Here is a 25,815-nt window from a genome sequence, read left to right on the forward strand (position 1 = left end):
CGGGGAGCTGGGAAATCAATCTTCAAAATGACGGGCCCGGCCCGGCGTTTCTTCGGCCCAACCACATCGCGAGGTCAGGTAACATTCTTCACGCGAATGATCAAGAGCGCAAACATTTGATCTACAATTCCCAATCCCAACTAACAGTGAGACCTCTCCAAAACAAAGGTAATACGCGTGGTTCTAACATGTCGCGTCCCAGATTGCAATGCCTCCAGCACCGCCTTCATTTGGTTCGCAAGAGTACTGGAACATGCGTTTCATTGCCAATCCGGTTCCGTTCGAATGGCTCGAGGCTCCTACTGCGCTAGATCCGTACATTATTGACGCTTTGAAGGAGATCGAAGCCCCAAACCCGCAATTGCTGCACATTGGGTGCGGGACGTCACTTCTTTCGTACCACCTACGTGCGCATGTCGAGAAACCCAGTCAGATTCACAATCTAGATTACTCAGATGTCGCGATTAAACTGGGGAGGAAACGAGAGGCCGAGATCTTCGAAGCAGGATGGTCAGCTTCCGGGGAGGAGGCAACCAGTGCCAAGCCGGATAGAAATTCACTTGAGTCAGACCAAGAGAAGCTGTCCACTCCTGCAACAAGTACAGCTGCCAACTCTCCGTCCTCATGCATGAGATGGTCGTCCGCAAATCTCCTAGACCATTCCTCACTCCTCCGGACATGTCAAGCTTCCGCGTACTCGATCGTTGTCGACAAGAGTACATCGGATTCGATCGCTTGCTCAGATGACTTATACGTTCCTCTGCCATATCATGTCGTGGCAGCTTCACCACAGTCCATGAAGACAAACGTAACTGAGTCTCCCGAGCCTTTACATCCCCTTCATATCATGGCCGTCCATCTTGCACTCGTCACGAAGCCAGGAGGCCGCTGGATTTCTCTCTCCTATTCCATGAACCGATACCCTTTCTTACAGCTTCCCACCCCTGAATCTGCGAACGGCTCATCCCAGCCTATGCAGACGACCGCCTCGGTCAGTCAAGCCCCACAGCAAGGCACTGCTGGAGACGAAGCCGAATCCAACGATGAGGTGAGCTTAGATGACGACCTCGACGATATTCCAGTCAAGGTTCTCAAAGATGGATTTCCAGACCCAAGCACTCTTTGGAAATTGGTCGGAAAATACGATATAGAACCTCAGACCGCGTCAGAGGCAACCAAGGGCAACGAGACCACGCATAGGCCGAAGGTGTCGCATTGGATCTACGTCTTAGAACGGACAAACGTGCCGCTCTACATCCGCACATGATAACATAAGCATGGAGCCTATCATGAATTAAAGGTTTGCTTATATAGCCTTTGTCATGACACGGGATCCCCAACTCAGCGTGCTACCGCAAGATTCAACCGATGCAATGACCAACAATTGCTGACCGAGGTCATATCAACTGTACACCCCCGGGGCCCAGCTCCTCCTACTCTGCGCATCGTCCCTTCCCTGGAAGAAGATATCCACTCGATTGGGTTCTCCATCCTTGCCTTCCCGGTAATCATAGCGTATTCTCTTCCACAGCAACTTAGGATGGTTTTTGATTTCGTCGCCGCTTAAATTCATTCCCGTCTGGCCCGGTATACGGTCCATAACGGGCTTCAAAAGCATGGCCATGCTCATGAAGCTTTCATCTCGAACAACCGACTTGTTACCGAACGCCAACAGACAGATGAGCGCTGCGAACTGAATGAGGCAGATACCGCCCAACAAGCCGAGCACGTAAGGCCAGTCCACGTTCAATTGCTGGCCTTGCGTTGGCACTGCGTACTGGTTCGCTACCTCATAACGGAGACCATGGTCGTCGAAGGCAGCAATTCCACCGATCGTGTACCGTGCCAACAGCTCCTCCACATCAATCTTGGTCATGACCTTGTTCGGACTCCATTTACTACCACGCAGATAGGGTCTGATCTGTCTGTCAGCGTATTCAGCTGAGTAGTAGCCGGACCAGCCGATGGAGCCTGCTGCAATCCTAGCGAATTCATCGGTACCCTTCAGATGCTTCTTGTCTTCATCAGAGAGGTTCTGGAATTCAGAGAAATCGCCTACGTCAACCTCTGAGACTGTAGAGTTGCAAAGGAATAACGAAGAGACGTCGATGGTCACGTTATTCATCGGGTACGTGTTGGCTTGCTGATAAACTGTAAAGTTTGTGCATCGCGGTCCACAGCCTTCCCATGTCGAGGCTATCCAGTTAACAGAGCCGTCCGGCAAGTATGAGGGGAGCCAATAATAGTCATAGTCCTGACCCTCTTCCTGTTACTCAGTTAGCGACTCCTTATACGATACTACAAAAACGATGCGCAATGGTAGCTTACCTTGGCCCAGAGGTATTGACGAGTGATACCGTCCGTGCCGTTATCATAAATAAGGAAGTCATCCGTTGTGCTACCATTCAATTGGAGTCGCTGGCACGAGGCGGTTGCTCTTATCTTCCTCCCCGAAACGGCGTAGTTCTCAAATTGGGATGTCGGATTTCGATTGTAAAAGCGATATTCATAGACCCCAGTAAGATTATCGTGGTACAATGGCGTGCCTGGAAGAGTTCCCAGATCCGTCTGTGACTCCGCATGCAACGGAAACTCGGGGTAAACGCTTCCTTCCACCCCTGCCAACGATGCAGCTTGCATATAAGAAGTATTCGCATAATAATCACCTGTGTCAAAGGTAACCCCGGGGCTCCATGCCTGCAGGTCTGCTACAGTCACATTCCCGTATGTCATTAGCGGAACTGCATTGGAAGGATCGACAGGCCAGAAGAGCGACAAAGCCGCAACGAGCACCTGCGCTGCGATGTTGATAAGTATCCACAGCGCACAAGCAATCCATGTGAATTTCGTTCCATCGTCTCGAGCTTCCCGGAACCAAGGCAGCTTGCTCAGTAACTTGACCTTCCGTATCCCCGGCAGCGAGATGATCATCAACTTGCCCACCTTGGTAAGCGTCTCCAGACCCAGGATCAGATCGAAGACCTCCAGGCTCACGTATCGCCTTGCCAGTAAGTACCACCGCAGAATCACCGCGTACCGCTTCAGCGAGCTCGCAAGGTTCAGACCGAGACCAAGCGACAGCCCGAGCATGATGGCGTTGAAGTACCGCACCTGGATCTTGCTCATGATGAACGGCTTGTTGAAGCCTTCGTATGCTTTCAAAGACAGCCCGATTGCGAGACTGAAGCCTAGCGTGATCATGAATCGATATGCTCCTGTTTTCAGCAGGAATTTGCGCGACTCGTGGTGGTCGTAGTGCTTTGCGGATAGCAGGCTGCGTGTGTCGTTGTCGAAAGTTGAGCCATAGCTTCCAGCGCCGAGGTACCCGTAGTCGTTCTTGTACTGAATGGGTGATTCGGTGTGGCCTGGGTGGAGCGGTTCATCGAGCTGCTGCAATGCGATGTCGCTGTCGGCATCGTGGGTGCGGATCTCGGGTGGGTCGTAAGGCCTCTCGAATGGGTTCAGTGGCGTTTCAAGTCGCGGCGATTGTGATAATGGACTTCGCGACGGTGAAGATATTGTGGATGGCTCGACTTCTGGTTGTATGTCGTGCGCTGTGCTTGTGTGGGTTGCATTACCGACCTGGGCCGGTGAGGCTGAGTTGTCCATGGTCCTGATGTCTAGCGAGCGATGTCGCAAACGAGAGTACCTCGGTGACAGTCGCGAGTTGGGGAGGAAGCCTTAAATCGACGCGAATAAATATTCCTAAGGATACGAGCGTGGGAGTGGCGCTAGTTGTACGTGCTTCTCAGCAAATCGTTTGCTACAACCGTAAGCACAGGAGGTGTTCCAAAGGGCCGTCCTCGGACTGGCCGTCTTTCCCTAATCACTCGAAGCTGGCCACCGTTGGATTCGGAACGTTTTATGCTCCTTTCGTCTAAGATCTCATACAAAGCGCACCAGACTTACAGAGAGAGGGGAGCGTATAAATTTCCTAGAGGGATGTCCTGCTACAAAAGAAGATGCAGGAGGTGTTGCGCAAAGCCACGCTTTAGTGGCAATCCAATTGGGGTCCAAAACGCCGTGTGGTTAATAGATGGCGCTGAACACAGTGCGACGGCCTAGCCTCAACAGTCGCGATGGGCCGTGGTGAGAAATACGGCAAAAAATATTGTGTGCGAGGTGTTGTGGAATTTCTGAAAGGACTTGAGCTATGGGAAGAATGACATTCGCAATCACTATCGTAAGAAAGAAGGCAAACAGTTCGAAGAGATCTGAAACTGACCAATACAAGATGGGGCCTAGAGTTTGAGGATCAGCACTTAGTGGCCATGGCAGGCTACCCTTGGCTTTCGGTCACAGGTAGCAGATGCTATACATATCCATCGATGGCGCAAACACTCGACTCTTGCCCCTAATGGCGGAGTACTTCAAGGATGGCTTTCTTGCCGTCGCAGTATTCGTCGCCCCAGCCTTAGTGGACAAGGCGGCTGAGATCATCTATCTCGTGTTGGGCTTAGCTGATGGGTCAATTTGGGGGCTAGAAAAGGTCGACAAGGCTGGAGCCGTGTCTCCCACGGCCAAAAATCGCCGGCACGGACGTACCTTCCAAAGGGGTTAAAGTGCACGCCATGAACAACATTGGTCTATAATTCATCAAATCGCCTTGTGAGACATCTAATGCCATGTCACCATGTTGGTATAGCGCTTAGGGCGTCAATTATACGATCGTACGAAAACCAGGTAGAAAGTAAGCGAACGAATAAACAGAGTGAATATAGACAATGTCGTCCAAACAAGCTCTAGGATTGGTACTGACAGCTGCCGCGGTCATCGCTTTTCGGAACGCCCTATCGTAAACGCATCAAGCCCGTGAACGGTCGGCAAGGCTGGTATGTTAATTGTGAGTGATCGGGCTGATTAAAGCGTCGTAGACGCGGGCCGCAGTCGGAGGACCTGCCAATCCCCTGATGTTGCTGACAATATCCGGATGCCCCGCTTCTGCGTCCAAATCAGTCCTTGCTGCTGTACCTGAAGTGCCCTGGCGTGCCCTGGAGTGGAACCATCTCGGAAACCTTTTGCTCGGAGAACCGTAAAAGCTTTTCGAACCAAAATTCTGAATACTGGGTGTGACATACGAGCGCCTTCGCGATTCCCACAAAGCCAACAGGCAATCTTAGGGTTGCTGCTGAGGCCCGCTATTCCTCCTGGCATGATGATTCCGTAGGTACATTACGAGGCACTTCTCCCCATTCCAGACAAGTAAACAACCAACCTTGTGCTGATGGTGGGACGCAGATGGCCGCAGTCATTACCAGACGCTGCGGGCACCAGGCAGTGCCGTATGAACTGCACACATCACACCAATAAATGCCCTTGTCAACGCCACCGCGGGCAAACCCCGCATCGGTGCAACCATCCAAACAATTGCAGCCGGGCTGGGCTATCGGAAATGACTGGTTACTCATCGAAAGAGTGTGTATGCCATGGCTTGATATCGTCTTCGGTTCATGGATGCATGCATCGCATTGACCGATTCACAGACGCTCGGGAGGGTGGGGTTGCGTACTTCCGCAGGTATCAACCTTATAGATAGTAGGAAGGGAGCCCAAGTCCCCTCTTTCGATCATCTTTTGTATCTCTTGACCCGAGCGTACATTATCGGACACTTTTTTGCGATTCTGCTTAGTGTTAGTCCTCATTTGGTCTTGGCACACAACTATGCATTCTGTTACTCTTGCCTCTGTTTCCCTTGTGGCATCTCTTCTGTACACCGTATGGCGTCTTGTGTACAATATTTACTTCCATCCTCTTGCCAAGTTCCCTGGTCCATGGTGGGCCGGTGCCACCTCATATGCAGAAGCGTACTTTGACATCATCAAAGGTGGCCGATACTTCATAGAGATTGAAGCGATGCATGCTCGCTATGGTAAGCTTTTGTCAACCCTTTTGTAAGCATCTATTAACGGCTGTAGGACCCATCGTAAGGGTTACTCCAACAGAGCTATCGATTCGCGATGCTGAGTTCTATGAGCATATTTATGGATCTATGAGTAAGTCATATTGACGGAATTGCTTTCCGGACGACCTGGGCTTTTGAAGTCTAGGGTGGCCTTTTCCTGCTGTGGAGTATTTGGGCTCAAGCTTCCATATCGGTGCAAGGGAAATCGGCCTAGGTAGCTGACAAGGATACCCAGATGCTCGCCGTGACGTTGATGAGACTTTCGCAAGGGTCACCACCGCCTCCACTTCGCTCCTTTGTACTGTTAACCATGATCATCACCGAATCCGCCGAGGTCCCCTTCTTGGCTTCTTCTCGAAGCAGGCCATCACAAAACTTGAACCATTTATCTCTTCTAGAGTGGGTCTACTTGTCGAGAAGCTCAAGCGAGCGTATGAGGTCGGACATGTGATTGAAGCTAACGATGCCTACTCCGCATTAACAACCGACATTATTAGCTTCTACGCATATGGTAAGAGCTTCGACTACTTGGGGAAGGACACCGACTCCACGTTCAGGAACGACTTCCTACACGCCCTCAGCGATATGGCTTTCGCGCAACCAATAATGCAGCACTTTCCATTCGTAGCAGACTGTCTGCGGCTTCTGCCTGAGTGGCTATTAACAGCACTCAACCCAGGCATATCATGCGCCAATAACCTGCGCATATGGTGTTCTACGAATGCTTCGAAAGCGCTCGAGGCCGCCAAGTCGAATAAAAGGAAGCATTCAGGAAAACCGGAAACGATTTTTGAAGCACTGTTAAGCGACAGCTTGCCGCCCGAGGAGAAGACACTGCAACGTTTGACTGATGAAGGCATAGTTAGTACGTGACGCCCCAGTACAAAGTCGCTATGTATCGAACATAGATGCCGTGTACCCATCCCCGGCTCTTGTACTGACACTGACTTTGTGCCCGTGAGTAGTCTTAGGTGCAGGCCTGGAGACCACGGCGCGATACTTGACAAATGTCACAACCCATCTCCTCCTTAATCCGTATTGTTTGGCCAAACTTCGAGCCGAGCTTAAGACGGTTATGCCAACACCCGGAGACTGCCCACCCAGCATTATCTTGGAGAATCTTCCATATCTGGTATGTTTGGTCCGCATCATGGCACTTAAACGTATTCTGACCTTCAATACGAAGTCCGCTGTCGTTCAAGAAGGACTTCGTTGCGAGAGAGTCTTGGCGAGCCGCTTCACAAGAAAGCTTGTTGAGCCCCTGCCATACAAGGACTTCTTGATCCCCGCCGGTGTAAGTGATCGACTCTTGTGCTCGATGTTGCGCTGAACAGGCATATAGACCAACATCGGATGTGCAATATATCTTCAGAACCACATCGCCGAAGTCTTTCCTGAGCCTGATAAGTTCCGACCGGAGCGTTGGATCGAAGCGCGCGAACGGGGCGAAAATCTAGTTAAGTATCTAGCAACGTTTGTCAAAGGTGGCCGCATGTGTCTGGGCATCAAGTGAGTTCTCCTACGTTAAGTACCTACACAACTAATTGGATTATAGTCTGGCTTACACTGAGCTGTACATGACGGTAGCGACGATCTTTCGCAACTTTGAGATGGAGCTCGTTGACTCTGGTCTCGAAGACATCGCCATGGCGCGCGCGTACCAGTTTAGCTTTACGGAGGACTACAGATGGGGAGTCAAAGTCAGGATCACGCAGGTTCTGAAGTAATTCGAAGACGATCTTGCATTTAGCGTTAGATCGTTTCGCTTGCAACGCCTCTCCTCTTCAGTCAAGTAGCGATCCTCTTCGATTGTTGTTGTTGGGATTAATCTCGGTCATTACTTTCCCGATATCAGGCCCGCTTCATAGATATTTGTTATCAATCTACAGACCCTCGAGGCTGCTTCCAGCGGCGCTCCATGACTAACCCAGAGATGGTGATGTTAACAAAAGATAAGTTCATGTCACTGAATCCCAACATGGGACAGCATATGATCTGACTTTTTTCTCGCCCAGTCGTGAGACAGTTGGGTCTTCAGCTCAAGGGCGCTGTGCATAGATTGAGTTAAACCAGAGATGATGGCTGTAATGTAACATGAGGTTTCCATAGGTATGTGTGTGCGAGATGGAGAGCAGAAAGGCTACTGTGGGAAGAGTGAGGGGTTGCACATATTGAGAGTAGAGACAGGAGCGGGCTCAGGCTTGGCTGTCATCACGAGCTTTCAGGTAGCCTCCAATCAGAGGAATCCACCTTGCGAGATAGAACTGACGCTTATACCCCGCCCAAGCAGTACATGACCTCTCATACGAATCTACGGTATGCTCAGTTGGCTTGCGCTTGGGTATCAGCGTAGGCCGTTACGCTACCCACGACGCGTGAGTATGGTGTCTTCTGCATGCCATTGAGCCTGCCGTAATTTACAGCACCTACAGGTCCGAATCCTCCACTGCCTGGCGTGTAGATGACACAAAGGCCACCAGTGTCCATTGCAACCATATTCTTGGGCCCGAGAATGATCCAGCGATCATTACCATCCGGCCTTTTCTTGACCCAGTAATTTGCAGCTCTTCCGCCGGTCTCTCCACCCTTCATACCATATGGCTCAGTGACACGCCGTTCAGTGATGACAATGAACTTCAGTGGTGCCCGGCATTCCATGTCGCAAATCACTCCGTTGCCGCCTTGTGCATACCGTTCCCGCCGCTGCCCTCTCGGGTGCTAAACTCACGCAGAATGACAGGATATCTCTTTTTGAGAGATTGGGGTCTGTGATTCGAGCGTTCGTCATGTATGTGTGGACGCCACGCGCTCCGTCTGCCACAGCAGTCGCGCCTGAACCACCATATATTGTTTCTCCAAACGCGTAGACGTGACCAGCAAGCTTGTTGCTGTTAGGGTCTTTTCCGCCTTCGCCGAAGAAAACAAGACAGTTCATGCAGCCTTGAGATGCGCCTGATACCTCAAAGGCCTTTATGATGACGTCCACAACACGTTGCGACGTGTTCGTGTTTCTAGCGTAGATAGTAGGGTTAGCTGAGGGGTTGAGGAAGTAGCCCTCGGGCAGAACCACCTTCGTCGGTGTAAGGTAGCCTTGATTCATTGAAATCTCGAGCCCGATGAGTAGCCGTAGGGAGTAGAGCAAAACAGAATTGGCAATGGCAGGCGGCGCATTCATATTGCCGTATAGCTCGCAGCTAGTGCCAGTGAAGTCAAAGGTCGCACTACCGTCCTTCTCAATGGTGACCCTGAGGCTTTATGAACGAACCATTGTCCATAGAATCTTCCGAAAACAAAGTATCCCCACGCGATTGCAATGTCTGCTTGAGGGATGCGCGCACTGCAACCTCGGTGCTCTATTGAATTGCAGCCATGTACAGCTGGACCACCTGTTGGGACCATTCCTCCATTAGCGCTTGGACCAGAGACGAGCTTTTGTTTTTGTAAGCGACCTGGGCTTTCAGATCTGCCAAGTTGTGCCCTAAACGTCGACTGCCGTTGCAACCAGGGTGCTCTCCGGGCGCAAGTAGAAGCTTGGTGATACCCTCTTCGTCAAATAGACCATCTCGAATCAGCCTGAAAGATCAAATTGCTGCACCTTCTTGCCACAGCTCTGTCGAATTTGGGGGCATTGACGTCCCGCCCAAACCGCCGATGTCCGTGCGATGGCCCCTTGACGCAACACAGGGTCTGGGTAGAGTCAAGGATAGTGGCCGGACCTTCGATGAGAGTGCTAGGTGTCAGAATGTCCAAAACGTATATAGGAGCATCCTTGCTGCCATGACCTTTAAAGTAGACAGGTCATGTAGCGTCTGCGTTGGCACTGCGCTTCGAGACTTTGAAGGACTTCATTTCCCGAGATAGCTGGGCTGAGTCGTTGCCTGTTTCCTTGCTCTTGCCGTTACCTCAATCGCGGATGTCCTCGATCAAATTGGGTCGGTCCTCCGGAAAGTTAAAGTTGAACTACGACGGGGTTATGGCTCCACATGCTTCAACGGAACTGTCCCACCGCCTTCGCAACGCCATCATCGAAGCTATCAAATAGCTTCCGGTTGATAGCGGAGCTTTTCTGTGGCTGCTGTTCGTACTGGGCAAGTCGCAGTTGAGTAATTACGACCAAGTCGAGTTTGTGCTTAATCGGTTACACGAATTGGAGCAGTCGCGTTATTTGGGAAGTTTCCACCATACGGGAGGAGGTTCGAGAGGAATATCATGCGAAGACTGATAGCGCATGACGATGTGTTGCAGCAGACATGGGAAGACGACTCAGCTCTGAACGACAACGAGCAGTGGGCTAGGGTTGGATGGGAGTACTGCATAATCTAGAGTCATGATCTGTATTCTATACTCTACTGTCCTCGGTCGAAAGTTTGGACACTGCTTTGCTCTTCGTGGGGTAACACAATGTACCCAAACATTTGTCTAGGTCGAAGACCTCCGATCGCATTCCAGCCATCGAAAGCGAGCTCAGTTCATCCACTGCTTCAACACCTCCTCGTGCACATCTCTAACCAACACATGTATATGCTCCAATGCCCTTACGCTCTGCAAAATCGTCGTATTCTTGAACCACTGCACCTTGGTACCCTCCACCTCTTCGCCAGCTTTGTCCCGAAACTCCCTCTTCACAAACTCCTCCACAAGACGCCTTCCCTCATGAGTCAGTGCTCCCACCTCATCCACCGGTAACTGCTTCTTCGACCACACTACGATATGACTGATTCCTTCTGTCACCGCGTACGTCCAGTCATTCTTGATGATCTTGTAGTCCGCAGAGTCAGCGAAGGGCGTCTCGTTGACGAGCTCAAACTTGAAAGAGCCAGTAGTGTTGAGCGGCTCCCAGAAGAGGCGCTGCTGCAGGATGTACTGGGTCGCGCTACCGTATTTGGCCTTTATGTGGGCGGTCCACGCGAGGTACGCTTTGAGGAAGGAGGGCCAGCGCTTGAGCTCGTCGAGCTGGCCGGTACTGATCAGATGGTGGACGTTTTCCCAGGTGTGCGGGGTGAATTGGTCGTCGGTGATGCTGAGTTGGTGCCAGTCGACGGCTGTGAGTGCGAAGGGCGGGTTGTCGCGCGGGAATGGCAGCGCTGTGGGATCGGGATTGGCGGTCCATTTAGCTTGGAAGGTTTGTGGCTGGGACTCGATGTCTACCGCGTGTTGGCCCATTGTGAATGGTTATCAGGGAACTTTTGTAATGTGCTTCAAAGTAGCGGAGGTGGAAAAGACTGTGGGTGTAAGAGAATGCAGCGACATGTGGGCGAGAACGGACGTTTTATTGGAACACAGCTGCAGGTCGGTTCGCCCAAATACCCTGGGTGCAGATGCAGTGCGGCTCGAATGCAAGTACCGTGCTAGGTGGCTAGTTGAGCAAGTTTACCCCAATATATCGGTTGTAGGCAGTGAAGGTTAACAGCTTGCGAAGGGTTGGAACACGTCACAGCATCGCTTTATCAAAGTACTCGTACGGGACCAGCAGACTTCGCAGAAGTCTATGATCTACCATGACTCGCTGCCTTTCATAATTGGGGGAAACGCAAGGGCGCAGCTACAGGGCAGTTGATCCGGAGGGAAGTAGAGTGGAGGGTGGGGCATTTTCCATTTCAGCATGGGCGGACGGCTTGCCTCTTTCAGAGTAGGCCAATTCGGTATTGCATACCTTCAACTTTCCTGTGGAACACAGCTGTTGCTTCGTTGACCACATCCACATGCGATTTTGACTATGTATACGGGAGTCCTCATTTCGGTGTAAGCTTTGCGACTCTAAGAATGTGGTATGCTGGTGATTTGTCCACATGAATTTGCTCTTCTTCAATCGCTATGAGAATAGGCAGATTCAATAACTATGCATCGGAACACGCCTCTATGACTTGATCTCTCCACCAATTGCCCAAGCCCTCAAATTCTCTATCAGTGTAGGGTTTGCTGAATCTAGTTCGGGGGTCCAGACCAATACCTGACAAGGATTCGTGATTCTGTAATCGAAAAAATTACCATCGACTTTGTAGCACCCATCTGCAAGTTCTAGACTGTGTTTGGTACACTGAAGAGTTTTGCCATAGTCCTCTTGAATCAGTCGATACTTAGGGTCATCATTATCTGTTGAAGGAAATGTGTAGCGTATCTGGCGTACAAAGTCTCGTCGTCCGTTGTCTGTCGACGACCAGCTCAAGCGACCGAATGAAGAATGTATTTTCCATCCAGGAGGTGTAACGGCCAAGTCGGGATGGACTTTCGGAGGGAGCTCCAGATACATGGGCTCGTTATTTGTTGCGAAGAGATCTTTGAACGTCACCTTGAGGGATATATCTATGTGAACTTGCCAACCTATCGGAAGGCAAAGATGTATGTGCATGTGGGACTGCTCTTTCAGAGACAATGGTTCATATCCCAGCAGACGTAGTGTTTGTTGCCCCGAACCTGCATGGGGCGGTTTGCGGGGGAGGCCGGGATTGTCTGTGGGTACTTGTGCGAAAGGGTTTTGAACAAAAGAGTCACTGTCCAAATCGGCATTGAGCTGTGTTGAACGTTTGCCGGGCGCAGGTCCATGTCGATTCAAATTTGGCTGTGTGTACTGATTTTTAGATTGATGAGGATGATCTGTGGGCACTTGAGGGTGATCGAGGCCCTTCGGTTTGCTGGGTGGCCTTGCTGAATACAAATATCTGCCAGGCGGCGGTCCGTCTCGATCACCGGATCGGTTGGCATCTGGTCGCGTGTTTCGATGTGCAGGTCGATGTGGCAAAGCTGTCCGGTTCGTAAAACTTTCAGCATTGCCAGATCTCGTGTAAGATCGCTGTGGATTTTCCTCTCGTGATACACGGCGGGTTGACGAAGAAGTTCGCTCAAAATCACTGACGCTTGAGCGAGGAATTCTGCCAGGTCCTAGGGCCTCTGAGGGAGTGGCTACTCCAGCATGATTTTGTGACTGGTCTTGTTCAGAAAAGCCGCCTTGATGCGGACGAGTTCTCAGAGGAGCCGTAGGTGGACTTGCTGCCGCAATGCTTCGCTCCTGAAATTCTTGAGTAGGATCGCCAGATATAGCCCGTGCAAGTGCCAGTAGATCATTCTTGTTAGCCAGAACATCATCGCTCTTGAACCCCAGATTGACCATCTCACGTCGAAGTTCTCTCCAGACTTCCACACTGTCGTGTTCGTACGTCGTGAACGTAGAGCTAGCTGTCCTCGCATCGGACGCTTGGCTTTCGACAATGTTTTCTAGAGCCACGGGAACACCTCCTTGGATTTTACTGGAGATATGATGGATATCCCGGTGACATAGGTCTATCGACAGTAGCACCCGGTCAAGGAGCAAAGTCGATATCAGATTTAGGTTGCGCGACAAGCGGATCTGCAATCCGTCGAGTTGCTTACAACCCAGTCGCAAGCGTTCCCAATTTGACTTCCGGTCGCGGCCCAGGCTGGGATACTTGTGCACGATAGTTTGTAGCTCGCCGACAGTCCGATTGCTATTTCGGAGGATTTCTGCCAGATCATCGCGCAGGGTGCCAGGAGCTTGAAGGAAGGGCTCCACGTTTTCAGTTATCGGTTGGTCTACATGCCGTTGAACTCTTTTCAGCACAACCTGAAGGCTGAGGAGCGTGCTAGTGATGTCGGCATATTCACCGCAGGCGCTTTCCCAACCTTTGTAAGCTATCCTTGTGAGGTTGATGAGAGTAACGAAATCAGAAGGCGAGAACCCGAAGGACATGCTGGGTACATATGTGCTGAGACGAGACGGATTCGGTACCTGTATGGTAAAGCAACGTTCGACGAGTTTCACCGAGGGGTCAATTAAAGGATCGATGGCTGCAAGGCTGAGCGGCTGTGCATGCGGGTGCCAGCTCAGCATTTGCTGACAAGAAAGCCTTGCGATGTGGGACATCCATGACCTGGCCAACTGACATGCAGAGCCAAGCTCCGGCGAGTCGTTATGTTGTATTCGAGCTCGCTTCGAATTGGGGCTTCGGCCCCGCGAGTAGCATCTGCGGTGATGGCGGCTACCGATGTGGACAGTTTGGACGGCACGACATCAATGCTGGTACAATTCGAGCAATACGGCTATGCGCACTAAAGTCCAGATAAGCATCAAATAATATATTGCAAATTTAGATGTGCCGGTAGCTTTCATGTGTAGTGAAGTCCACGTTCTAGTCCTTGGCGACAGAAGTCGGCACGTGATACCGTGTCGGGAGTGGTGCTTTCCTTTCCTCTATCCGCATCTCTCCTTCAGAATGAATTCAATGCTCCGAAGGCCCGCGGAGGAACAGTCAATGCCTGTTGATTATTTCCAGCACGCGCTTATTGCCGGTTTATTCTCCGTCTACCTTCCCCGCATAAGGAGCGTCCTCCGACGCTGCGCGGGACGTTCTACGTCATGATCTCGCAGCGACGATTCGCGCGACGAGGCGCGCCCTACATGGTACTCGATCGCTCTCGCTGCTCTAGCATCTGAAAACCGCCCAACATGTTCGCCTCTACCGCTACCCGCTCCCTCCGGACCGCCGCTACACGCTTCGCTCAAACAACCGCACATTTGCAGCCCCGGACGCATCTCAGAATGGCACACAACGGCACGACCGCAAGCCTCAACACGGGCGCCAAGATCCCTCTCATAGGTTTTGGCACGTGGCAGGATAAGGAAGCGCAAGAACCGGCGGTCACTATTGCGTTGGAGGCCGGTTACCGGCACATTGACACGGCGCGAATATATGGCACGGAAGCGGCTGTCGGTAACGCCATCAAGAAGTCGGGCATTCCTCGCGAGCAGATATTCCTTACGACTAAGCTGTGGAACAACAAGCACGGTAAGTAGCTGCTTGGGTGCCGTTACATTTCAATGCTACCTCCTGCCTGTATTTGAGGTCTTACGCTGACTGTTCTACTGGCAGACCCAAAAGATGTCGAAGCCGCGCTCGATGCGTCACTCAAAGACCTCCAAACAGACTACGTCGACCTTTATCTTATGCATTGGCCCAGCGCCTTCAAGCCGAGTGACGAGATGTTCCCCAAGGACAGCCATGGTAACACCAAGACGGCCAACATCGATTACGTCGATACATACAAGGCAATGGAGAAGGCTCTCAAGACCGGCAAGACAAAGGCGATTGGCATCTCCAACTTCAGCAAGGCAGAGCTCGATCGCTTGCTGAAGGAGACCAGTGTCGTCCCCGCGGCCCATCAGATGGAGATGCACCCTTGGCTGCAGCAGAAGTCCTTCGCCGACTTCCACAAACAGCACAACATCCACATCACACATTACTCGCCCTTCGGAAACCAGAACGAGATTTACGATGCGGGCAAGGGAATGGGAAAGCTGATGGAGGACCCGGTGCTTGTTGAGATTGGCAAGAAGCACGGCAAGTCTGGCGCCCAGGTGGCACTGGCGTGGGGTATCGAAAAGGGCCATTCAGTCATCCCGAAGTCCAAGACCGAGAGCAGGATAAGGCAGAACCTCGAGGGTGACTTTAAGTTGGACGCCGAGGACGTCCACAAGATCGATGGTATCGACAAGAAGCTGCGCTTCAACGACGCGAGCAAAAGCTTTGGCTACAACTTCTTCAGCGATTTGGATGGCAAGAAGCAGTAGGTACCTTCTGATGTCTTAATTTCGCCTCCGGTGGTAATATGTCTCACCCCCGATTCGAGGGACGTATAGAGTGGACGGGTGACAGTAGATTCCATCACAACGATTCATACCTGGTCCATACCTGAGCGTCGCTGGCTCGGCGTACAGCGTCGGTGGTCAGGGTAGTTGATAGCGCACGTTAGCTCATTGCGAGGCATTGCTACGGTTAAGAAGTCTTGTAAGACTATACTCCGTGTAGAGATACTATTTGTATCCACAGTGTGCTTATGCCTCAAATTTACATTCAGTAAGTGAAAGCAAAGCTTCACGAGCTCTCTGTCCTACCTCCAACCACGAAAGTAGAATACATTAAGGTCATGATCCAGATAGCCAGCTCCACATTACCAACCCACGTTACCCATGCCTGTCTTAACACATCTAGGATTATAATTGCACATACAGACATAAACAATGTCCAGCCAAGATCAGTCGCAATCCCGCTGCTTAGTGCATATCATCCGGGCACTCTGTCTTCGCCCGGACCCACCCAGTCAGTCGATTCGCCATATCACTGACATAGCACGCGGTAGCGCCCGCTTTCTCCGACAAGTCGCCGCTGTCCGGTATATACCCGCTACAAACATTGTCAGCGCTCGTCAAGGATATACACAAAAGACCGGAAAACTCACCTATTGTACCCCCTCATCGCCTTATACGGATTCCCATAGGTATTCAAATTATCCACGAGCCCCCACCCCTTCGTCGTGCCTTGCGTCCCATCCTGCACCATCTGCAGGATCGACAAGCGGCTGTGCTTCGCATCATACGCATGGCCATCGTGGCTCTGCATGAGGCCCGGGTTCCGCGTACCGCCCGAGGACGTCGTGTGCGGGACGAGCGGACAGCCGTTTGTCTCCTGGATGATGGTGGCGAGGATGATGCGGTGGTCGACGAGCGAGGCATTCGCCCGGTCCTGTATCGCGTTGTAGATGTCCTGGATCATCTCGGGCGTGTTGTCGTCGCCGCGCTTTAGCCAACCGCACGAGTATTTGAAGGTGTCGAGATTGGCGGTCCACATGTCGGCGAAGCTGACCCATTGCGTTTGGTTGGGGAATTTGGACGCGTCGCCGTGGTAGTAGGTGTACGTGTCTGTGCCAGCGCCGATTCCGTCGTCGGTATTGTTGACGTTTTTTCGGGTTGCGCCGCCGGAGGAGAAAGCCGCGGTGTTGTTGACTTGCGCGGTGGAGGGGACGTAGTTGAACCCGCGCTTGCGGGACATTGTGGCGGCTACGGCGATGATGATAACAAGGACGATGAGGGAGAGGGTGATGAGGCCGACGACTACGCATTTTCGGCGGCGGTTCCACATGCTGCAACATCCACAACGGCGGTTGTTGTCTTCCTCTCGTCTGTCGTAATAGCCGTTCTCTTCCGCCCTGCCGTACTTGTAAAACTCGGCCTCTTCATAGGTGGACGAGTCCCGGGCATGCTCGTTGCGCGAGTGTCTTTGCCTGTTTCTTCCCCGGGCCGAACGCTGCTTCCGAGGTGAGCGGGAGGTGTGCCGGTCATATTCTTTCAAGGAGCTGGTGGACACGCTATGGAGACCTGGACTCTTCTCAGGATCGGATAGCCGTGCAATCCGAGGAGAAGGCTGCTCTCTGGGTTCTTTTTGACGGGTTTCGTACGGCGGTGGTTCATCGCCGTACGTGTTGGCTTTCCGTCTCGAGTCAGTCTTGAGGACGGGTGACGGGAAATTCAAATCCGAGTGCTCTGTGTCGGGCGTCTTGAGCACAGCAGTAACAGGTCTTTGCGGTGATTCCAAGGGTGTAGTTTCTGGCGTTGTCTGTGATATCTGCCTTCGTTGTTTCGGCCTCCTCCAGTCTTCTGTCATGTCGCGCTGCGCCTCTCGAGCTCGCCTGCGCGCGATCTTGAAGCGCTTGTAGCACCGATAGCACAGCTCGAGGCCTTCAGGTCCCGGACACAGCTCTTCGTCTTTGCTGATCTCTGGGCTATCGCACAAGTTGTTGCCGCATGTCGCGCCATTGTGAGGGATGTATCGTTTGGTGGACTGAGTAGTATTTCTTCTCTCGCTGCGCCTTCTTTCCCGAGCGCCCTGAGGAGCGATTGAAGCCACAGGTTCATGTTTTGCCGGGCTTGCAGAGTGATAGGATGAGGGCAAAGTTGCAGAGTGATGCAGAGGAGGTCTGCTAGGGTGTTGTGGGTAATTCTGTGATTGTCTATCCATTGTGGATGGTGAGGCAGACAGAAGACGAGCAGGCGGCAAGTGTGTAGAGTCTCGAGAACTCTAGCGCGAACACATCCATTTTGTCTAGAATCACATAACTTTTGCAAGGAATAAATCGCATGGCAGGAAATGAAACATGGGTGGTGTGTGTGGATGGATGGGGTGGCTGGGGGTGGCAGGAACGGCTGGAGATCTTAGCTCTGATTGGCTGGAACATCGAAGTTGGCGCTTCACGCTGATGAACTCCTGTTCGCACGTCACCCACTGGCTGCAGTTCAACAGCTGAAGCAGATCGTACCTGATTCCAATATACCAAACCAGAAATAGAATTGTGTCATGCCAAGATCATGGCTATACCTCTTCTCTGGTCTTCTCGAGGCTCGGCTGTAATATTCGGCTTCGTTGGGCTTGACGAAGTGCCGGCTGTTGCTACCTATGGTGGAGCTTTCGATCTGAGCTGCAAACCTGGGTGCACCCAACTCATAAAATCTGTGCATACGACAGTCTCTATGATTAATTTGACTTCAATGGAACGTTTGATTGTGTATAAAACATTACTTGAGCCAATGTGGCTGAAGAAGATTAAACCATCTTCAGTGTATATACATGAACATCAGTCATCCACACTTTTATCACCGACTCCCTCTACACCCAACTCCGTCCATTATTCAGCCTCTACCAGCACTTACCGAAAGTCTTCTGGCAACCCACAAAGCAGTAAAGCATGTTGTCACCACAGTTGCCCAAGACAGAGCAACACTTGGAGCCAGGGCACGTCTTGTTTCCGTTGCGAGCACCACACTTGCCGTTGGTACTCACGTTGCTCGCAGCAGATGTCTTCGCGGGAGCAGCCGCGGAAGTAGATGTGGCGCGGACGGAGGTGGCGACGGTGGTGGCGGGCGTGGACGCGATGACAGCAGGGGAGGTCGAAATAGCACCGGAGCCACCGGAGCCGCCGGTGCAAGTACCGAAGAGAGGGTTGCAGCCAGTGCCGCAGTATGCATCAGTGGAACCGCACCAGCCGGCCGGGGAGCAGCAGTTACCAAAGGTGGAGCCCTTGCAGGTCTTGCCGTTACCACACTGGCCGTCAGTTGATACGGCAGTCGCGCTGGCTGCAGGGGCGGCAGAGGAAACGCTAGCAGCAACGCTGCTCACGATCGAAGAGACAGCAAGCGAAGATCCGTCGCCGCCGCAGGTGCCGAAGAGACTCTGGCAACCGGTGCCGCAGTGGTCAGTTGTAGTTCCGCACCAGCCTGCTTGAGAGCAGCAATTGCCGAACTGGGAGCCCTGGCACGTGGAACCAGTGTTGCCGCCGCAGGTCGCATCGGTAGACACCTTTGTCGGGGTGGCGGTAGTAGCAGCGGAGGAGGTGGCGGTGGGAACAGAAGAGGACGAAGTGACGATCTTGCCAGAGGATGAACGGTACCAGTTCGCAGCTGGGTCGCCCAAGCACTCACCGACAGTGACACCGCGGTAACCCTTGTCCTGGATGATCTTGAGCATGTACTCGGTTAGGTTGTGAGCAGTTTGCTCGTGGATGTCATGTTCAATGGAAAGGAACTTGTCCGTGGCAACGTTGTCGGTCTGGAAGTACTTGTTGAAGTTGTTCTTTGCGTTCTGGATCTTGTTGGGGTCGTCGTTGTCATAATCTATTCTCTAGTCAGCCACAGAAGTTGGATGATTTGATTTTTGGAGCGAGCGTACCATCGGTATCGATGTCGAAGTAAGTGACAACGTATCCCAGATCCTTCATATCCTTCCAGCAGCCGGAAGGTTCATCGCAAGACGAGTAGGGAGGACGCATGTAAGTGGGGAACTTCTGGATGATGTTGCGGATGGCCATCTCGTTGTGGACCATCTGGTTGATACGCTGCTCTTGGGTGATGGCAGAAAGATCTTGATGAGACCATGTGTGGCTGGCGACCTGGTGACCAGCAGCGTACATCTTGGAGATGACGGCAGGCCATTGAGTGGAGGCATCATCAATGGCACCCTTGCCGTTGTTGATACCCGTGATGAAGAAAGTAGCCTTCATGTTGTACTTCTCAAAGAGGTCGAGAACATAGTCGGTGTAAATGTAGGGGCCATCATCATAGGTAATGGCAACAGTACCGGGCTCAGTGCATGAGTAAAGACCACCGTTACCGTAGTCCACATTTCCTAGCTTAGGGCGGGCAACAGTCCGGGTGTCGTCGCCGTTAGGCACCTTGTTGGCATCGCAGCCGGGGCCATAATTAATCTGGCAGTCCGGGGCATTGCAGTACTCCGGGGTGTTACCACACCATCCCTGAGAAATAATCAGCCATATATACTTCTCGCGATGGTGAATGGACTTACGGAAGGCGAGCAGCAGTATCCCGGGGCACAGGTTGCGCCTCCTGCACCAGCGCCGCACTGGCCGTCGATGTTGTTGTTATCTTGACGCTTGGGAAAGCTCTTAGCCATCAAAGAGCCAGAAGAAGCATGTCGCGGTGCGACCGGGCCAAAGGCCTCCCTCTTCACATCAGGCCCCATTCCCCAGATCTTCGGTATGCCACGAGAGCCATGGGCAGAGACGAAAGGAGCGGCCAACGAAGAGGCGATCAAAGCCTCGGAGAGACGCATGATTATGGTTGTCGACGGTTGTTATCCGCGAATATTAACTCGAATGGAGATGAAGAGCGAATGTGGGTCGACAAATGTCGATTAAACTATTAACGAATGACTCTACAAACTGTGGGAAGAAAGAGCGTACGACAAGCGTCTCAACGAGCAAAGACGGATAGAAACAAAAAGCAGCCACGTACAGGCGCGTCGCTGGTCTTATACATAGAGCGACAGGGCTCAACTAGATAGACGAGTGTGGAGCTGTCCAGTGTGACGCCACGCCCTAGTAGGGGTTCCGGGCGGGCGTGGCCGCTTGTTAGCAGACCACTGTTACGACTGACAACGCTCGGTGCCTGACCAGGCAAGCAAAGTTCTGAATACGGTCGTGGTTAGGACCCACCTCAACGCGTTTTCCATAATTGAAAACTGAAACGAGCCTGGCCAGTTTCGTGTTGCATGGATAGTTCGAAAGACGTACGCGGACAGTCGGATCGTCACTGATCCTGTACATATTCTCAACGCTCCGAGGAACCATGTTCAGGAGGGACGATAACTGCAGGGCCTACGACTGAAGCGTAGCGGCAAGCAAAGACAACGGAGAACCTGCCAAGATTGAACTAAGATCTATTGGATGTGCAGCTAGCCTTGTGCCTGCATTAGTCAGGGCACTTGCATGATGATCCCGAGTCCCGGTAGCAGCGGGTCCGCCTGGAATTCGTGCACCTCCTCGCACGCGGCGCACATGTTCCGCCACCGCCAGTGCTGCAGTAGTGCTCGTGCATACGGTATAGTCGCAACGGAAGACCTTTTGAAAGTCGCGTTTCGATTTTCGCCGTAGAGTGACGTTGAATATGTCCACCTGAAACTGTCAATAGTGTATTGTTTGGCACTCTTCCTTTCTTGGAGAGGAATTAGAGTGGTCGCGAAGGGTACCCCTGGCGTAGATCCGAAAACAAGAGTCGAGCACATCTTGGCTATCTCGGCAACTTCAGCGCTTTGCTCCGACGCTCTGGCCCAGACGATTGAATCCTCGCGTTCGCGCTGTTGTCAAGAAATTGGTGATTGGCGTCGCTTGTGCTTTTCACCGTGCAGTGTCACAGAAGCGATAACGCTTTCGCATCTACCGAGCGTGCTAAACATAGAAGTGGAAGAGCACGAGAAGAAGTTGTGCAAACTCCCTAATAGCTCACTAGCCACAACTCAAAACGTTGGCTGCGCACGCCATGGCGACATCGATGCAGCTGAACAAGGACTAAAGTGCAATTATGGAGGGGAAGGTGGGGTATCATCTTGGATAAACTTCGTGACTTCGTGAAGAACAACCAATACGTCCTTTCTCCAGCGTGTGAACGTCTTCGGCGCTCATTTTTTTACGATGCGGAGAAGAGGAGCGATACGAGCACGCTTGCTGAGACCAACTCTGTAGGGCGTTTTGCCTTTGCCGATCGATGACGGCGACTCGATTGTTTGTTTGACTTTTTTCTCTGGTGGTGGTTGTAGTTCCAAGGTGACTTGATCAATCTTCGTATCTCTGTTGGCATTAGCACCACTGGATTGACGCTCGTTTGGTACCGCCTCTGTAGGAGCAGGACTTTCCGGCTTGTCCGGCTTTTGTGTGTAGTCTTCCAGTTGCTCATCCGGGGCGATCACTGCGGTGTCAGGCTTGCTGGTCTTAGCCTCTGGTTCCTCTGTGATAGACTCTATCGGTTTTGCTTCCTTTCTAGGCCGTCCACGTTTCTTTTTCTTTTGAGGCTCCTTCACAACAATACCCTGCTGCTCAGACTGGAGCTCCGGTGGTTCAGACATATTCTGGTGCTTTGCAGTCTCTTCATCGTAGACATGATCAGAATCAATCGGCGCTATTGATTGATGTTCCACATCTTTGGACAGCGTAGTGGGCTTCATCGGAATGACTACCCTTACGGCCGTAGCACTTCCTCTGACTGAAGTTATACATGCAGATTCTGAGACATCCTCTTCGATGGCAATCGTACTCGGGTCGACTGCGGCATTTGAAATTTGCACACGCGTCTCTGCGCTCTGTCCGTAATGCATATCGGTTGGAACATGATGTGTGTCTTCTACTCGTTTCGACTCTCTTGCTGTGGAAGGCTTAACAGGCATTCTATCACACCAAATCAACAGGGCTGCTTACTGTTCTTTGATCTCTCAGGCTTTTCTGGACCCATATTGTCCTCAGTTGAAAGACCGTTAGCGATCAGCCAGTCTATGGTATGCGAGACATCACCATTGTGCTGTCGAAGGGCTACAAAGTACCATTAGAAGGGAACGCCGTGCTGAAGTCTCAAGGGACATTACCTTTCTTGGTGGTCAACGGGGTGAACCCCATGTCGCAGATCTGTCGAACCTTTTCTGGCGTGGTGGCAGAAGATGTGGTATCTACTTCCCCGGTCGTCCGTGTTCGACGCGTCTTCTTGGTGAACCTCTCGGGCCTTTGAGAATAGTCGATGGATTCCTCCAAGTTGAGTTTCAGAGATCTTGACCGACTTGGACGAGGCCTGTACCGCTCCAAGGAGACTCCTATGGGAACTATGTCGTCCTCGGAATTTGGTACAGAGGCAGATTTTTGCTCGGTGTTGCCAGGGGAAGTAATCGTGTTGGGTGCAGTACTTTGCAGCTCTGCTTCGCCGGATGTGACTTCAACGCTGAACGCCTGACCGACGGGACCAGGGCTAGAGAAGGCATGTGTTAGTGCGCTTTATCTTTGCACCTTGCGAAGGGATGCGTACTGAAGTGGATCAGGGGATTCTGCCCTTGGCTCATTATAGATCGGAGTTCCAACCAAATTCGTTGCTGGTGAACATGCGTTGTTCTGTGAGAATGAAGATAAGTGCACGGCAGATTGAGACCGCCCTTCAGGAGCTCTTGAAGACGACTTCAGGTATTCCGACCATGGTACTGACGACTTGGCCGGTTCATATCTGGCTGCAGTAGGGTCGGGTTCCGGTTCAACACCAAGGAATCCTGGTGCTAGGACTTCTGCTAGCAATTGCTCTTGAGTGGCGGTGGCGTTGGGAATAGTACTGGACACAGTTTGCGCGAATAAGCCCATCGGTTCGTGGTGCTCCCAGACCTCCCGCATAGTTCCTTGAAAGTCCCAAGGTCTCTCCGGTACAATTCCCAGATGGTTGTTGGTATTAAGTTGTTCGTTGTGGCGTTCATCCAAGGTCGCCGGCAGAACGTCACGTGCGGAACCAAGTGCAACTGCACCATCCAATGACGTCCTCCTCCGCTTACTGGCATGTCCAGGCAACGAAATGGAGGATTGCGGAGCGTCTTGAGATTTGCTTGAAGCAGATGCATCTGCAGCTGGAGGTACCCCAGACTGGTCGCCCTGGCCCGGTCGATCAGACGAGTCATCCCGGAACTGTGCGCGATGTGCAGCGACGATGGCGCGCTTCAGAGACTCTGTATCCCGTCAACGAAAGGATCTGGTCCATATTATACTGTGGCTACGTACCGGTAGAGCCAGTTCCTTTCTCCCCTAGTCTGGGAGAAGTGCTACTGCTAATGTGCTCTGATGTCGCGTTTCCATCTGGTCTGATGGCTTCAGCCGCTTCAAGCTCAAGGTCATCCTCACCCTCGGAGTCCTGTATGATCCTCATGGCGTTCCCGCATCCCAATGCGCGTTGTCGTGCGCAATTGCTGGCGGGACAATGCGTGGAAGCGCGCGGTGTGTTGAGAGTGATGATTTGAGACTAGCGCTAAACGCGTCGCGGCGTGACCTCTCGTCGAGGGAAGTACCCCCCACGACTGGCGCCAATTGCACCTTCTGATCCACCACCACTTACGCATTACTCTGAGATCTCGACATGGACAAATTTTTACCCAGCGCAAGTGATCGCTCTCGCAGTGGCACACCTGTAACTGGACGATTCACTGCGCAGGCAGAAACAGCAGAGGATCTGCTAAAGTCGCAAACCGTCGGCCTCGTCCACCTCGATGACTTTCGCAAAAGACGCGCCGAAGCGCTGGAGCAGAAGGAGCGCGGCAGCTCAAGTGCGAGCACTCCGGCTGATGGGTACGTGTGATACAGCAAGTAGGCACTGCATCATAGAGCTAATTTGCAAAGTACAGGGCAACAACACCAATACCCTCGTTCAAGAAGAAGCGCAAGATAGCTGCAAAAGGCAAGCTTTCCTTCGGCATCGATGCAGACGAAGATGCAGACTCTAGCACCTCCGCAATCCCCACGCCTCGCAACAACACGCCTACCGATTCATCCGCGGTGAATTCTGAAACCGAGGGCAAGGCCTTCAAGAAGAAAAAGCTCGGCGCCAACACGAGCATAGGGTTGAAACCGCGGATTATGACGAAGACAGCTTTGCAGCGCGAGGCGCAGCAAGCGGATCTGGCGCGGCAGGACTTCTTGGCCATGCGTGAGGCCGTAAAGGCGACTGAGGTGGTAATACCATACGTCTTCTACGACGGGACGAATATCCCAGGCGGCCGTTGCAGGGTGAAGAAGGGTGACCATATCTGGCTGTTTCTTGACAGAGCCCGGAAAGTGGGTGCTGAGCTTGGTGTTGGCGGCGATAAAAGCAGACGAGACTGGGCCCGGGTCAATGTTGACGACCTCATGCTTGTGAGGGGTGAGGTGATCCTACCACCAGTATGTTGAGGCCATGCATATGCCGTATCACCTGAGGCTGACTTTTACACAGCATTATGACTTCTACTACTTCTTGTTCAACAAAGTTGCGGGTTTCAACGGGCCCATCTTCGATTACTCAGCGCAACCAACGAAGGCGACACCGGTGGCAGGCCCGGAGCCCGACCCTGCCACGTTCAATCCATTAGAGAGACCCGGGCAGAACAAAGATAAGACCCCTACGTTCCCAGATGAGGAGCTGGAGGGCTTCAGCGAAGATCCAGCTCTGACTAAGGTCGTTGATCGAAGGTGGTACGAGCGGAACAAGCACATCTTTCCTGCCAGTGTCTGGGAAGAATACAAACCCGAAAAGGATCTTTCTAAGGTGCAACGGAAAGACAACGAGGGTAATGCATTTTTCTTCACCTAAAAAAAAGACAGGATCGTTGGTCTGTTCTTGGGCACGAGACCCCAAGGACCAAAAACTACACCCAAGCCGGGATCACTGGTACAAACTATCCGATGTTTATGAAGGTTATGCTACGCAACAATGATACGTTGGTTGAACAATTATAAATAAGACCAAAAGAGCAGCCTATTCCTTCCATTAGCGCTCGCGGGCGTGTTCTTTGGCACGTGAAGCGGTGTGAACCTGATGAACACGTAGTGGGGCTGGCAGGCGGGCAAAGTGTCGCGTGAGCACCTGCCGCACCTGGGCACATCGTGAGATGCACGACTAGCTGAGACCCTGCATGCGCATTCAGATTTCATCCAGTGACTGCGCGACGGTCATCCTGATCTATGGGATATTGTTGCTGTGGAGAACAAATCACGACGCGACCACACAGAGCGCAGCACGACACGCCGTGGCTGCATAAGCATACATCGGCATGCGCGCATGGAGAAAG

The 25,815-nt window shown here is 52.2% G+C and overlaps 11 protein-coding genes across 11 annotated transcripts; 4 read left to right on the forward strand and 7 right to left on the reverse strand.

Moving 5' to 3' along the window:
• Positions 1-8: 8 nt before the first annotated feature.
• CC84DRAFT_165521 (uncharacterized protein) lies at positions 9-1,335 on the forward strand. Its single transcript, XM_018185439.1, has 2 exons — positions 9-146; positions 203-1,335. Exon 2 carries the CDS (start codon positions 209-211, stop codon positions 1,265-1,267), a length of 1,059 nt encoding a protein of 352 aa, XP_018043263.1. The 5' UTR covers positions 9-146; positions 203-208; the 3' UTR covers positions 1,268-1,335.
• A 67-nt stretch (positions 1,336-1,402) lies between these two features.
• Positions 1,403-3,090, reverse strand: CC84DRAFT_1183426 (uncharacterized protein; the record flags this gene model as incomplete). Its single annotated transcript, XM_018180687.1, has 2 exons — positions 1,403-2,266; positions 2,329-3,090. 2 exons carry the CDS (start codon positions 3,088-3,090, stop codon positions 1,403-1,405), a joined length of 1,626 nt encoding a protein of 541 aa, XP_018043264.1.
• Positions 3,091-5,661: 2,571 nt separating this feature from the next.
• CC84DRAFT_1212387 (benzoate 4-monooxygenase cytochrome P450) lies at positions 5,662-7,629 on the forward strand (the record flags this gene model as incomplete). Its single annotated transcript, XM_018182448.1, has 7 exons — positions 5,662-5,869; positions 5,916-5,993; positions 6,138-6,767; positions 6,868-7,034; positions 7,089-7,196; positions 7,245-7,411; positions 7,458-7,629. 7 exons carry the CDS (start codon positions 5,662-5,664, stop codon positions 7,627-7,629), a joined length of 1,530 nt encoding a protein of 509 aa, XP_018043265.1.
• A 595-nt stretch (positions 7,630-8,224) lies between these two features.
• On the reverse strand, positions 8,225-9,094 carry CC84DRAFT_1227634 (uncharacterized protein; the record flags this gene model as incomplete). Its single annotated transcript, XM_018183617.1, has 2 exons — positions 8,595-9,094; positions 8,225-8,488 (listed from the first exon to the last, which is right to left on the reverse strand). The coding sequence occupies exons 1-2, from the start codon at positions 9,075-9,077 to the stop codon at positions 8,225-8,227; spliced, it is 747 nt and encodes a 248-aa protein (XP_018043266.1). The 5' UTR covers positions 9,078-9,094.
• Positions 9,095-10,205: 1,111 nt separating this feature from the next.
• On the reverse strand, positions 10,206-11,450 carry CC84DRAFT_1201785 (uncharacterized protein). Its single transcript, XM_018181738.1, has 2 exons — positions 11,169-11,450; positions 10,206-11,124 (listed from the first exon to the last, which is right to left on the reverse strand). Exon 2 carries the CDS (start codon positions 11,063-11,065, stop codon positions 10,367-10,369), a length of 699 nt encoding a protein of 232 aa, XP_018043267.1. The 5' UTR covers positions 11,066-11,124; positions 11,169-11,450; the 3' UTR covers positions 10,206-10,366.
• A 1,476-nt stretch (positions 11,451-12,926) lies between these two features.
• On the reverse strand, positions 12,927-13,607 carry CC84DRAFT_1071901 (uncharacterized protein; the record flags this gene model as incomplete). Its single annotated transcript, XM_018173678.1, has 1 exon — positions 12,927-13,607. A coding segment is annotated over one exon (681 nt), but the record flags the coding sequence as incomplete, so codon positions are not given.
• An 849-nt stretch (positions 13,608-14,456) lies between these two features.
• Positions 14,457-15,485, forward strand: CC84DRAFT_1080641 (Aldo/keto reductase; the record flags this gene model as incomplete). Its single annotated transcript, XM_018173901.1, has 2 exons — positions 14,457-14,703; positions 14,788-15,485. The coding sequence occupies 2 exons, from the start codon at positions 14,457-14,459 to the stop codon at positions 15,483-15,485; spliced, it is 945 nt and encodes a 314-aa protein (XP_018043269.1).
• A 483-nt stretch (positions 15,486-15,968) lies between these two features.
• Positions 15,969-16,743, reverse strand: CC84DRAFT_1192935 (uncharacterized protein; the record flags this gene model as incomplete). Its single annotated transcript, XM_018181265.1, has 2 exons — positions 15,969-16,098; positions 16,154-16,743. 2 exons carry the CDS (start codon positions 16,741-16,743, stop codon positions 15,969-15,971), a joined length of 720 nt encoding a protein of 239 aa, XP_018043270.1.
• A 1,923-nt stretch (positions 16,744-18,666) lies between these two features.
• On the reverse strand, positions 18,667-20,313 carry CC84DRAFT_1072906 (glycoside hydrolase/deacetylase; the record flags this gene model as incomplete). Its single annotated transcript, XM_018173683.1, has 3 exons — positions 18,667-19,358; positions 19,414-19,996; positions 20,047-20,313. Coding segments are annotated over 3 exons (1,542 nt in total), but the record flags the coding sequence as incomplete, so codon positions are not given.
• Positions 20,314-21,657: 1,344 nt separating this feature from the next.
• CC84DRAFT_1212393 (uncharacterized protein) lies at positions 21,658-23,921 on the reverse strand (the record flags this gene model as incomplete). Its single annotated transcript, XM_018182449.1, has 5 exons — positions 21,658-22,397; positions 22,451-22,561; positions 22,615-22,988; positions 23,046-23,724; positions 23,777-23,921. 5 exons carry the CDS (start codon positions 23,919-23,921, stop codon positions 21,658-21,660), a joined length of 2,049 nt encoding a protein of 682 aa, XP_018043272.1.
• Positions 23,922-24,128: 207 nt separating this feature from the next.
• On the forward strand, positions 24,129-25,337 carry CC84DRAFT_1077529 (uncharacterized protein; the record flags this gene model as incomplete). Its single annotated transcript, XM_018173757.1, has 3 exons — positions 24,129-24,337; positions 24,394-24,928; positions 24,981-25,337. The coding sequence occupies 3 exons, from the start codon at positions 24,129-24,131 to the stop codon at positions 25,335-25,337; spliced, it is 1,101 nt and encodes a 366-aa protein (XP_018043273.1).
• Between the last annotated feature and the right edge of the window lie 478 nt (positions 25,338-25,815).

Source organism: Paraphaeosphaeria sporulosa (assembly GCF_001642045.1).
Source record: "Paraphaeosphaeria sporulosa strain AP3s5-JAC2a unplaced genomic scaffold CC84scaffold_1, whole genome shotgun sequence".
Taxonomy (NCBI): Eukaryota; Fungi; Ascomycota; class Dothideomycetes; order Pleosporales; family Didymosphaeriaceae; genus Paraphaeosphaeria; species Paraphaeosphaeria sporulosa.

Coding starts and splice junctions, on each gene's coding strand:
- CC84DRAFT_165521 (XM_018185439.1), top strand. CDS start 209: ATGCCTCCAGCACCGCCTTCATTTGGTTCGCAAGAGTACTGGAACATG.
- CC84DRAFT_1201785 (XM_018181738.1), bottom strand. CDS start 11,065: ATGGGCCAACACGCGGTAGACATCGAGTCCCAGCCACAAACCTTCCAA.